The sequence below is a fragment of the Cyprinodon variegatus genome, unplaced genomic scaffold (assembly GCF_000732505.1).
Source record: "Cyprinodon variegatus isolate N-32 unplaced genomic scaffold, C_variegatus-1.0 Scaffold0, whole genome shotgun sequence".
Classification (NCBI taxonomy): Eukaryota; Metazoa; Chordata; class Actinopteri; order Cyprinodontiformes; family Cyprinodontidae; genus Cyprinodon; species Cyprinodon variegatus.
The window spans coordinates 4,043,461-4,056,489 of NW_015150453.1; the positions used below are offsets into that span (position 1 = coordinate 4,043,461).

Genomic DNA, 13,029 nt, shown 5'->3' on the forward strand with positions numbered 1-13,029 from the left:
CAGTGCGGATGTGGTGTGAGCCTAAACACACCCAACCTCTCCTACCTGGAAGCTGGCGTTAGCAAAAGTGCATTAAAATATGCAAGCATGAATATCAGATAGTAGTGCACTAAGTTTGTGTCGTGACGGCATCCTGTGAGGGGAAGAAATCAAAACAAAGTGGCCTGAGGCTACATTCAGGAGACGAACAAACTAGATGGGAAGATTTGTAGATAAAATACATTCTAGGTTTTCTCTGTCTGAGGAAATAAGTCAATCATGATGTGGTTTACATTCCCAACATTTTCTAAACTGCAAATAAGATCAGGGACTGATTACATGACTTCTATTTCCTGTAATCTGACATATTTTTGCCTCAGAAGGATCTAATTAAATGTTTGCTTGTGGCTTTTAGGGAATACGGAGATTTTTTTTCTTAGCTCCTGTGAAAATGCAAAAAAAAAAAACTAATCTTGGAAAAATATTAGATCATTTTCCAATTTTTTTGTTCCTTGTGTTTTCCAGGTAATTTACCTTTACAACTATGTTTTCCAGGACTGTCTTATATGTTTTCTTTATTTGATCAAGTTAAATCCTGATCTTTATATATCCGTTTGTAATTCAAATATGATCTCTGAAAACTACCAGGATTTCCAATGTTTTTTTTCTCCATATAGCAAATTAAAATGCTTTTAAAAAAATTGACTGGGTCTCAAAGCAACAACTGCATTGAAGTTAGGAAGTATTCCTGTATTTTTATAGATAAACCGGTCAGATAAAAATTTTTAGACTATTTTGATTGAACATTTAAAATATTTTCATCAACTATTATTATTTCTAGCTATTAATACTGGGATCAGAAGCAATTTCAAAGTGTGCTTTAGTGATAAGACTTTGAACATCAGTCTCCATATAAATTCAGCTGTTATAGTAAAATCTTTAGCTTAACTCTGTTCCATCAAACAGATCAAAGTTGTTGCTTAAATATCTGCAGATTCTTGTTGCCTTTTATAAACTTGAGCCTGAATGAACCAAACTTCCTATTAAGCAGCTTTATTTTCCTCTGGTTTGTCATTAAATACCTCTGATTGTATCAACATCTACACTGAAGGTTGTTGTCAGCTCAGATTTAAGGTGCTTTTATCTGATATGAGTTTTCAGCCTATCCCAGACAGAAATGATTCAATGATTTCCTCTGGGGGTTAGCACACCAGAGGAGCTGGTGATCTGCATGCTCTAGATGTTACCTGCTTCAATTCCCCCAAACGTAAACTGTTAACTTGTTGCAGAAGTTGTGACATAGGAAAATTGTTCAGCTGTAGCCAAAAGTTTCAAAGTCAAGCAATTAGCATCTTTGCCTCTGTCCTGGAATGTGTGCAGGAGGACGGACCTCCATGCTGCTTAAATACGTCAGCTCTCCAACTACAGACGGCTCTGGTCCGAGCCAATTGGAAGACGTTTCGACTATCCAGGAGTCGAAACGTCTTCCAATTTAAGCCTTTTTGCAGATAATTGAGAACTTAAACGAGCAACTTAAAATCTTTAAATCAAATCTAAGAAAATACCTCAGAAGGTGAAATAAGAGCAAAAAAAGGCAATAAGAACCTGTTCACATCAGTCAACAAAATTGAAGAGGTAGCCTGATGAAGGAATAGCGTAAATTAGACCCCCCCTTCCCTCCCCCTCCTCTGATAAATGTTTCCCACTGATGCCTTCAATGCTCCAACTCAATATCAACAAATGGCCAGTTTAAAAACAATGGCTCAACGCTGCCAAACAAACACCTTTCCTACATCTGAAGTCATCATTTCCGCTTTATATTAAAGTTTAAGAGTTGGGATCAGTCACCCACAAACAAACCGTTACTGAAAAAATTTAGCTAATAAATAATAGATTTATACATATAAAAACAGCCTCCATCGGAGGTTTACTTTTTACAGTAATCATCACTTCTCCCCTCCACGTATGCACACGCTCACACATCCTCCCCAATCATGTCGTCTCCTCAGAAGGTGTTTGCTCGGTCCATCCAAACAGGCCCGAGAACTGTTGGGTTCACTGTGACTTTATGATGCTGTCAATTAAAAAAAAAATAAAGAAATGGCTCCATTGTCGTCCTTCACAGGGTTGGATCACAGACGGTTCCATATGAGTCAGCAGCATCAAGGGCAGAGCAACCAACCAAACGCACAAGCTTGCTCTTAGAAGAAAAACAAGATGGCGGAATGAGGGATTTGATTCCATCTCCCAAGATCCTTGTGATGTTTTTTTTTTCCCTCAACATTTAATCTTCTCATGAATGATGTATAAAAAAAATGAGATGAATGGAGGTTCTGAGTGTTTCCCAGTGGTGCCGGCTGCTGCTCTTCCTCAGTCCAGTTTCTCCAGCACCGAGGGAACGTAGACCAGGCTGAGCTCGCTGCCAAAGTCACACACGATGGCGGCGTTATCGAGCACTAGCAGCTGCCGGACGCCCTGACCGTCGCCGCTCTGGCTCAGGTAGACTGTCTGCAGCAGGTCGCCGAAGTTCAAGTCCCAGAAGGAGACGCATCCTTGGCCCCCCGTCACCAGCAGGGACTCTGAGATCACGCCAAGACTGGCCCCACAGCCCACCTCCTGGTGAGGAGATCCATCAGTTAGTCCCACTCAGCAGATTATCACTTTTTTCCCCCAAAAATTTTAAACCAACAGAAGAAAAACTGTAAAGTTTGACTTTTTTACCTAGGGTTTTTTATTTTGAATACTAAATATTTGAATAAATATCCTGAGCTTGATTTCTGTGACCCGTTCTGTACCTGCTGGATGGAGTAGAGTTTGATGCCAGTGCTGCGGTCCCAGATACAGATGAGATCATCCAGTCCTGAGCTGATGACACAAGAGGTAGTGCAGACCAGGGAGGTGACGTCGCCACGGTGACCATAGACATGACTGACACGGCTCCCAGTCAGTACATCCCACAGGCAGATGGCGCCGTCCTGCCCGCCGCTTGCTAGAACCATGGTCTGATGAAAAGTCATATTAGAGCATTTTAAAAAGACGAACTGATGAAAAGAAAACTCGTTTAATTGAATTACTTTCAAAGAATGATTTGATATCAAAACAAAAAAATAAGATTGAAATTCTCTCATCACATCATATCCCCTCCTAACCCAGAGCTTCAGTTCATTACATCTAATGAAACTGAACAATTTTAACATTTTTAAGTCTTTAAAGTCGTCAACATCTTTTATCTTTACTAGTTTGGACACATGCTTTGATGCATTCATAGATATTCACACAATCCCCCCACTTTCTGTAGAATATAAAACGACCTGCAGCCTACTTGGTGTTTACTGCATTTAACTGTATTTTAAAGGTATAGTGCGTGATTTTTGCGAATTTTTTAATTTTTAAAAAGACCCACCCTCTCCACTGCAGATGGCGCAGCGGTTAGCGCGTAAAACCCTTGTACGGAGGCCTTAAGGCTGATTTATACTTCGAAACTAGGTCATCTGTGTATGTGTCGCAGTGAACAAAAAGATGTCCCCGTCCCCTCCGCAGACACTCTGCTGCACCTCTCCCAAATTGTAGGTGACTGCAGACAGTGTCGTAGACAGGAGGCCGGCTTGTTTTGTTTTCATGACCGCAATTGTGGAAAACAACTCGTGAAGTTGGATCAGCTAGAAGAGCGAGGTGCGCGAGAACGCTGGGACCCTTTTTCCACCTGGATCCCCGCTCTTTTTTGCCCCCTAATGTCCCTGCGTTGTCGGACAAACCCACCCCCGCTTCCTCACTGCCTCGGCCGCATTCAAAATGCTCAAAATGCCGTATGCTCAAAAATGTCAGCGTCAACCTCACTGCGACACACTGCTGCAGGGACTATAACCAGCCCTTTAGGCCTCAATGTGGGCGACCCGGGTTCGAATCTGACCTGTGGTCTTTTCCCGCCTGTCCCTCCCCCTCTCTCATGCTCCCTTTCCTGTCAGTATGCTGTCGGGAAAAAAACGAGCCACTAGTGCCGTAAAAACTAAAAATAAAAAAGTGAAAATGGGGGCGAGCATGTAGGACGGCCTTATCTAAACATATTACCAGAATGATTTACAATTAGGAGGACCACTTATTTTGATGATCCACCTGGAAACAAAACATCATCCAATCTACCTTTAAATCCCTTCAAAATGTTTGTGCCTTTCTTTAAATGACTGTGACTCCAACAATCAGCAGGTTAATGAATACTTTAACTGCTGTCAGTCTGTGACGGACCTGATCAATGTAGATGGCTGTGATCCCCCCAGAGTGACCCTGCAGGGTAAAGAGGCAGCAGGAATCCTCCAGCCGATAAACCTGATCACACAGGGAACACCACAGAATTACAAGCATTACTAAACAGAAGCGCCAGTGATTCTTTTTCTTAGTGCGTTTGTGATTTCATGTTTTTTTTGTTACCCGGACTGTGTGGTCCTGGCTGCCGGTGACCACCCTGCCTGCAGCCGCTCGCAGCACCGTGATCGGCTTCTGGTGCGCACACTGCACTGAGCGGGTGAGCTGACAGCTGATCATGTCCTCGCTGCTGTAACAGGGAGACGGGGGCATGCTGCCTCGCCCGGGGGCACCTGCAGAGGAGAAAGGCAGGAGAAGGCTCCTCTCCGTTACTCCGGGTTTTTATGGTTATTCTGTCTCAGTCCGACACTGAAATACGATGAAATGAAACTGAATTTGCCTCCGACAGTCCAAACAATCAGTCTCACCTCTGTACTGCAGCAGACCCAGAGGCTTATGAACGTCAACAGTGAAGAAATCTAACGACCCGTTGAGTCGCGCTGCCACGATTCTGGGAAGCAAACAGATCAGAACCTTCTTCCAATTATTGCATTAAACCATAAAGACACTAAAACCAAACAAATAAAAATAATGTAGGTTAAAAAAAAAGATTAAAACGACAGTTTAAAAACCTTAAAAAAAACAGAAAAACATTTTTGAAAGAAATCTAATATAACAGTACAGAGATATAAACACACCTGCTAGAGTCTTCTATCTTAATAATATATTTACTGAAGTTTAAGTCAAAATACTAAAATGTTTCATCCTCTTTGCTAAAATTGTGAAATTAAATGATTAACATGTCAGAGACTATCCTCTGTAGGGATTCCTACATAAAAAAAGAAATAAAAGGAAACAAAGGTAAATCATATTTAATCACAAAACATCAATAACTAAAAGATATATATGTATATAAAAAAATAATCCAATAAATAATTTGACTTAAACTAAAGCCAAACTGATGAGATGCATCTTTAGTTTCACCGTCAGAGGCCATATTTGGACGTCTATCAACTCTGTCTCCTACAGTATCAAGAGAATCCTTAGTGGATGTAGTGTACACCAATCTGATTAATAGTTTAGATTAAGACTGAGGATTGATTTTTAGATTATCTGCTGTTAAAGCTGTTCTAAAATGCACTTTAAATCAGTGGATGAAGGATTAGTTTGTGCTTCTTGTCAGTTTCTGAGATCTGAAGTAGCTTAAATGGAAAAGAAGATTTTCAACTGATCTGAAGGATTAAATGAAATACAGAAACACTGAAAGCATGAAATATGCAACAAGTTCATCGCACATTTAAGGGATTATACTTGTCTGAAAGATAAGGAATGAACATATATACCCATGTGCTTTAAATCTAACCAATGCATTTGGCTCAGATCTGGTTTTTACCTGTTGTTCAGAAAGGCTAAGGCTGTGATCCCAGAGACTCCATCTTCATTACTGCACCGCAGTGACCCTTCTACTGCGTCCCACAGCTGAAACCACATGGAGAAATCAAACGTTCGGTTTAACTGCTCTTTATTTCTACCATCTCCAGCATCTAATAGAAGAAACCGTCGCTAACGTATAACTGCAGAGCAGCTCGTTGCACACCTCCAGTTTACCGCTGCTCCTCCCAGCAGCTATCAGATTTCCTCTCAGCTCCATGGCCCAGACGGAGCTTTCCCAGTCTGCAGCAGATTGTGTCCCCGCTCCAGAGGTTCTCTCTTGGTTATAGAGTCCAGATGTGTCCCCCAGACTGGGGCTTCGCTGTAGCTGAGTGGCTAATGGAGGCGAGGAGGACGCAGAGGAAGGGGAGGGGTAGGCAGACGGTGATGGAGGCTCGTGTTCCTTGTAGGCACGTTCCACCAGGCCTCCAAAGTCGAACCCTCCTCTGGGCGGTGTGGAGACGTTGGAGGGCGGCTGGGAGGTGAAGTTGGTGTCTATAAGAGGAGTCAGGTCAGGCTGGTCAGTGAAGAGAGGCGGCCGAGTCGGTGCGGAGCGCCGTCTCAGCGGGTAACAATCGTCCTCTGACATCCCGTCACAGCCGTTGGAGGGGTCCCGAGGATCACAGCCACATTCCGACTCTGCACTGGTGTCCCAGACGTCTCTCTGCTCCCAGCAGCCACTGCTGCTGCATCGTCTCAATCTGAGGGGAAACCAGAGCAACCAGTGAAGAAAAAGACTTTACCACATCCTGCCAGACTCATTAATTTATGAGAAACAAAAATTCTGGATTGTTTTTTACAAATTTGAGACTGGATGTAATTTCAAAGTGAACCACCAACATGTTTATGGAGTTTAGTTTTTAAAGTATTATTTTTATTTATCAAAAAAGGATGCTATGGAAAAAAAACCCCACTTAAAATGAAGTGGTTGACCCTTTTTTCAAAAAAAAAATTAAATTGTTTAAATTGTGATATTCAAAGTGTCTTACAGTTTTTAGAGGGAACTGTTAAGTCCAAGGTGTTTTTTTTCTGCCAAAGTTCACCAACCATGAGGATTGTTGATTACTTTTTTTATTGATAAACCTTTCTTATCATAACTGTGACTGATACCACATCAAATATGGTCGATAATCAGCCCTAATGGCAAAGAGAAATGTGCAACATGCTGAACTGTTTCCCTCTTTAATGGATCTTTAATTACCAATTGGTTCCTAGATAACTTTGAAACACTAACTGAAAAATACTTCAGTTAATATTTTTATGAATTGTTAGGTTTTCTAAACTTCAATTTAATCTCCATTGAGCTGTTGTTTAATGTCTGATTCTCCCTTAAATCACCGGTTTTCCTGGACAAAGTAATGACATTTAATCATTAGTTATATGTTTTTTATACAATTTAACAGGGTTATTATTAAATTTGACAGTCATATTTTCCTTATTGATTATAGGTCATCCATAATCATCAAAATAACAAGAAATAGAGGGCTGAAGTATTTCACCCCCTATGTATGAGTCTATATAATAGTTTCATGTAAATATATGTAACTTTTTTACAGTGTTTTTTTTTTTTTTAAGTTGTACCTGTAATACAAAAACAAAAAAAAAAACAAAAAAATTGGCAGGATTTGCTATAAGTACTTCCTTTTAATTAAGCAGATTTACAGACATGTCCTGATTCTAAGAATAATTATGGCTGATTACTTCCAAGAATGTTTGCAGGACAACAGTTAAGCAAGAGCAGACAAGTCTGCAACGTGGAGCCTTTCTGCAAAGTTAAGCTGACCTAGCAGTGTTTCTGACGCAGATAAGGGTTAATAAAACAATGCAGGATCCAGGTGCTTTCTATGGGTTAATGATAACATTTAGTCGTATTTACACTGATTAAAAATAGAGACTGATGTAACATTACACCCTAAAACAGCTTAGATGATGTTAACGCCTGTAGAATGTTTTTTTTTTCTAGTTTAATCAAATCATTTTCACAAACTCATCTGCATCAATTCATTTAATTCTGATTTTATGAACTGTATGGAGAATAAATATGAGATATAAAGTTGGAAACAACATGTTGATGATCAATCATACATTTTAAATTTAGAAAACATCTCATCTTCATTTCAGCTAAAAAAAAAACCTGGAAGGATCTTTAGAAAAATCCCTCATAAAAAGGTTAATTTGGACAAATCATGTATTACATTAAAAAAGGTCAATTGTATGGATTGGAAATTATTTGCCCTGATTTCATAAAGTATGTTAGATATTTAAATGGGCTAAAGAACAAAAATGATCGGATTTTTAACCTCACCCTTGCTTTGGGATGACTGTCAGGCAGTCGCCAGTCTGGGCATCCCAAACACGGATCTGACCGGCCAAACAGCAGCTCGCCAGCAGCATCCCATCACTGGCCAAACACTCAATGTCCTGCAAGAGAAGAATGAGTGGAGTGGTGTTTGTAAATATGTTTTCCAATAGCATGCTATATTTTTTATTAGCGCCATCTTTATAATCCCTCCTCACCATACTGTGGCCCCTCAGCAGCAGAGGTGAGATCTCACTGACGGGTGGAGAATAACCGTAATCGTCGCAGGGCAGGTCGCCTCGCCGCCGGCGCCCGTGAGCCACGCCGTTTCGGCCGTAGTTCCGAGGGCAGAGGACACGGTAGAGGCAGAAGAGCAGCAGAACAAGCAGGACCCCTGCAGCCAGACCCAAAGCAGCAACCCTGGACATGAAGAGTGAGGGGAAGAATGTGCAGTAAAACACTAGTTGGGTCATTTAAGGAACCCCACTTCCAGATATCTGTCTCCGTTAAACATTTTTATAATTGCAGATAACCGTCTTAAAAACATCATACAGCACGTTGAGCTGCATAAACCTGGCTGAGGAAAATCCGCCTGCTGTCGACTGAGGAATGTGGAGCTTAAGCGATGATCAGATGATCCAAAGCAGTGTGACATTCTTTAAAATGTGAAATATAACGGAATTCCATCGACATCATCAGGATGCTAGATACAACCAGTTTGACTCATTTATTCTTCTCTCTATAATAAACAGAATTTTCTTTAAAACATTAAAGCAAGCCTGCTGTTTAAAAGTATTCAGGTACCTTTCCACAAACCTTAAATTCACAGGACCAGAGAGAGACAGCGACAATCCTGCCACTGATTACAACTAAAGAGAAGGATTTCTACTTTCTTTATTTGGTTTAAAGAGACCTACTGATTTGCTGCATTATGTTGGTCTCAACCGTTCATCTTTACTTTGTTTTCACCAAAAAAAAGGCAGTAGAATCAGAGGTTAGGAAATGTCCTCAAACACAGAGCACATTCCACTTCCCTGAAAAGACTAGTATATGCTTGACTTCAAAGTGAATCACACGTTATCTCCACAGCGGCTCACCTTTACCTTGCACGCCATGGGGCGACTGTCTTTGTTCCAGGAATCTGGTAAGAGTGCATGGAACTGCCTTGTTATGAATACTTGGAATCTGTGTGAAACATTCCTGGTTAAAAGAAGGTTTAGCCTAAAATAAAGGAAGCCATTCGGCAAACTGGTTTAACATCTATTCTCCATTGAATCAAGAACCATCAGCAGGAAAAGATGCAGCTGCTTATTGTGGCTCCAACTGTAAAAACGGACCCTTTCTACAGAGCAGTTTCTCATATTTCATCACTCTCTCCTCTCTGTCTGTTGAATTACGCAACTTTGATCTTTATCACACTGGCCTTCTATCCAGCTCAGGGTCAGATGAACTCAGCTGCCTCTTTTCCAACTGTGAGGGTCACAACCCTGACCCAATTATTTAGAAAACCCTCCATAGATACAGTTTGAACTGAAATGAACAGTTTCTACTTCAGTGGAATGCAGTCAACACACAACCTTATATAACGGACTAAAAACACAAGGATACATCAGGTTGTAGGACTAAGAAAGCAGGAGATGGAGCAGGTTTCCTGGTTGCTGTGTTTTGGTTTTATGGCTTCAAAAATGTATCATAGTGGGAAAAAAAACTATCAGTATTTACAGATGTGCTCTGATTTCAGCTGAATAAATAAAGGCTCTTAAAGAGGATTAACTTAACATTTCTACACCTGATTGCTTCCTTCGTCTGTGGGTTCTGAGATCAACCAACCGATGAAGCCACTTCAAACAGTGAATCTTTTGCTGAAGTAACATAAGAACTATTGTCTTTTCATCATCCCCCCCCTGGTTCTGCATGATCAAACAGTCGGCAACTGCTGCCTTTTATTTTAAAGCAAAGAGCTGCTGTTTGGACAAATGTTCACCTGCAGTCATCGGGGATGTTTTACTTTTCTGTTTTACTGTTTATAAAGAATGATCATCAAAACAAACTTCAAGGCTTTTTAAAAACAAGAATTAGGTGAAATTATTCCAGGAACCTGGAATTCTGCAACTTTACCTCAAATCAGACATCTTAGCAAAACTGCATAAATGATCCAATTCTGGTCTTTATATCCATACTAGGATAATTTGGCCCTAAATTGGTGTTGGAGCAGCAATCATTCTACATGACCTTGAATAAAGCTTTTCATGGATTAAAAATCAAGGTCAAGGTCTTAGATTTGTAAAAGCAGTAGCTGCTATGTTACAGGTTTAGTCTTGAAACTAAAACATTGTTGTAAAATAATTTGCACAAGAATTTTCCAATGTCCAAATATAGAAAAATGCAACAATCATACCCCAATTAGATATCTTTTTCATCTTATTTTATTCAGTTTATTTAAACAACATCAAATTATAACCAATGTTGCCTAAAGGAACTTACCATAATTTGTAATTTAGGTCATTATTTAGAATTTAATTCAGATTAGCTCATGTAATTATAATGAAATCAATATTATTACTTTAAAATCTGATTATATATACTGTGTAATGTAGTAGCATACATTGATCATCAGATAACCTGAACTGGTTGCCTGTAATATAAAAGATGATTGCTGCCCGTTTTTGTCTGAAGCAATCTTTTTTTTTTTTTTTTTTTTTTTTTTTTTTTTTAAGAAAGCATGTGTACAGTGGAAAGAGAAAACCTTTTACAAGCCACTTCCATCTAAATTTCCCAACACTCAGATTAGCATAAAATTAAGGGTGGAATTCCTTTGATTTTATATAATCACAATTTAGCAAAACACAATTTTCAAAAACCTCAGAGGCATTTACTTTTGGTCCCTTCAAATTTAAAAAGAGTGAGACACCGCCTCACTCCAGCCCTTTAGGTGGCAGTTATAGACCCTGGAAAATAAGGCTTTCAAGGTCATGCAAACGATAAACCTTGAACAGAAACTTCTCCATGCTTGTTTGTTGTGCCAAGGAAGATCAACCGTGATAGTGGGGTTGGACAAAAATAGCAGTTTGGATTTTTGGCTAAATCTTTTGGCCCTGGCATAAATACATGTGCGTCATACTTTAGATATTATCATATACTAAGCTTTAAAAAAAAAATTATCCTTCGTCCTCCTTTGTCTTCGTCACAGGTTTCATTTTTATATAATCCGACATGTTTGGTCTGATCTCCATTTCCCCTCTAAATGAAATCAAATACTGTCCTGTTTTATGGTTTCTTTTCATAAAACAGAGTTTGGGTTTTTCTAAAAACTTACTTGTAGAGGGTGAGGTCTGTCTGTAAATCTGCAGAGGCTTTAGGGATCGAAGGTGGAGGGTGTCTTGTGTCCTGAGGGTGACGCGTGTCAATGGCCTCCTGGGGGCTCAAGTGAATGGTGACGGGAATTACTGGAAGAAGGCTGATGTACCTGGAATGGACAGGGAGGATATCATTTTCAATCCACACAGGATCTAATGCTAAGACTTTAAACACAGAAGGAACCTAGAGATCGAAATAATTTTTATCTTTTATGCTTCCCTGAAATGGAAAAGCAGCTGAATGGAATTTGGTTAAGTTGGACAGAATTTAGACATTAGGTGCAGAACTGAAGTCAACACTCACTTCTTTGCTAAGGTTATGTTGTAGTAGCTAAAAAGCGATGGCCAATGTCTAAAAGACAGCCTCCTCCATCCCTCCTCATCTTCGGCCCCCCAGGTAATCTGTGGCACAGAGGGAAGATGGGGGAACGGTACAGCTGGGGCAATGTGGCCCTGCGATTGGTTTTCAGGTAGGGGAGTTGGATCGGGAGCAGGGTGGATGCTCAAAGTGCTGGTGGGATCCCCGCCCCGGAAAACTGGGGCCACTGCCAGATGGGGGGTTAAACCTCCACCTACGGGGTCCCCCAGAGGGCTTTGTTCAGACACCTGAGCAGCCAGGTAGGTGCGGATTCCAGCCGGGTCAGTGTAGACGAGGATGCCGATCCAGATTACAGTACCAGCCTTAAAATGTAGAAAGGAAACAATGTTAAAGTTTATTGAGCTGTGATGAGAAAAAGGACGAAAGCTTTAGTTGAAAGTAATGACATCAAAATGTCTGAATAAATTAGTTCATCTAACTGCAAAGACTAGATGCTGCATTTCTAATAGGGAATTACAGTAGCACATTACAAAATAAATAATAGTAAAAAAAAAACAAAAAACTAACCCTACAGGTATCAAATATGGAGATGCACCAATCCAATCCAGTGCACTTGGAGGGAACTGCTGTTTATTTCTTTTTGCTACTTATTTGTTAATTAACTATATGAAATACATTTTATATCCATGTTAATTTGTTACCTTTTTTAACAAGGTCTATGTCAAGACTAAAGCCGTCTCACATGACAAGATGTGTGGTTTAGAATTTCAACAGTTGAATCAGATATCAGAGGATATGATTGGATTTGATCCGGAAAACAAAACGGATCGGTGCATCTCCAATACTATACAGTCTGAATTGATTTACCTAAATAAAAAGACTAAAATTAGACAGAGTCTATTGTTTAAACAGGAGTCGAGTTGGCTGACCATGATGATGCGCTGCGCCAGGCGTGTGCGGGCCAGGAAGTACACAACGCGCAGTCTCTTCGGTAGCCTCAGGTTCCTGAAGGCCGGGGTCTGCAGGGTGATTGTGTGGGGGGTTGGTCGGGGAGGAGGGGGGGCCTCACGTGTTCGAAGGGGGCCTGGTTTTGATGGTGGCAGACCGGCTTCAGCAGGCAGGCGGCGGTTCAGGTCGGCCAGCTGTAATTGGTTTAGTCTTATTACTTTACGTCACTTAAAGTCATGCAGACTCCATGTAAAGAGAGTAAAAAAACGTCATCTTATCTAGTTATCAAATCATTTATTACCTTATAACCGTTTTTCATTACCATTATAATTTTTAACTGTTCATTTTGTCAAATTTATGTGTTCTATGTGCTATTCAGTTTTCATTTAAGATAATTC

The 13,029-nt window shown here is 40.3% G+C and overlaps 1 protein-coding gene across 2 annotated transcripts in view; it reads right to left on the minus strand.

Moving 5' to 3' along the window:
- Positions 1–364: 364 nt before the first annotated feature.
- The window catches only part of scap (SREBF chaperone), a 34,322-nt gene continuing 21,657 nt past the window's right edge, over positions 365–13,029 (minus strand). For both annotated transcript variants that reach the window (XM_015377515.1, XM_015377436.1), the window contains exons 12-23: positions 12,613–12,825; positions 11,669–12,045; positions 11,325–11,474; positions 8,227–8,428; positions 8,015–8,130; positions 5,876–6,410; positions 5,672–5,757; positions 4,707–4,789; positions 4,405–4,571; positions 4,222–4,302; positions 2,775–2,981; positions 365–2,595 (exon numbers count right to left, since the gene is read on the minus strand). In XM_015377515.1, coding sequence (XP_015233001.1) covers positions 2,350–2,595; positions 2,775–2,981; positions 4,222–4,302; positions 4,405–4,571; positions 4,707–4,789; positions 5,672–5,757; positions 5,876–6,410; positions 8,015–8,130; positions 8,227–8,428; positions 11,325–11,474; positions 11,669–12,045; positions 12,613–12,825 — 2,463 coding nt within the window. In that variant the 3' untranslated portion in view covers positions 365–2,349. The remainder of the gene's footprint in view (positions 2,596–2,774; positions 2,982–4,221; positions 4,303–4,404; positions 4,572–4,706; positions 4,790–5,671; positions 5,758–5,875; positions 6,411–8,014; positions 8,131–8,226; positions 8,429–11,324; positions 11,475–11,668; positions 12,046–12,612; positions 12,826–13,029) is intronic.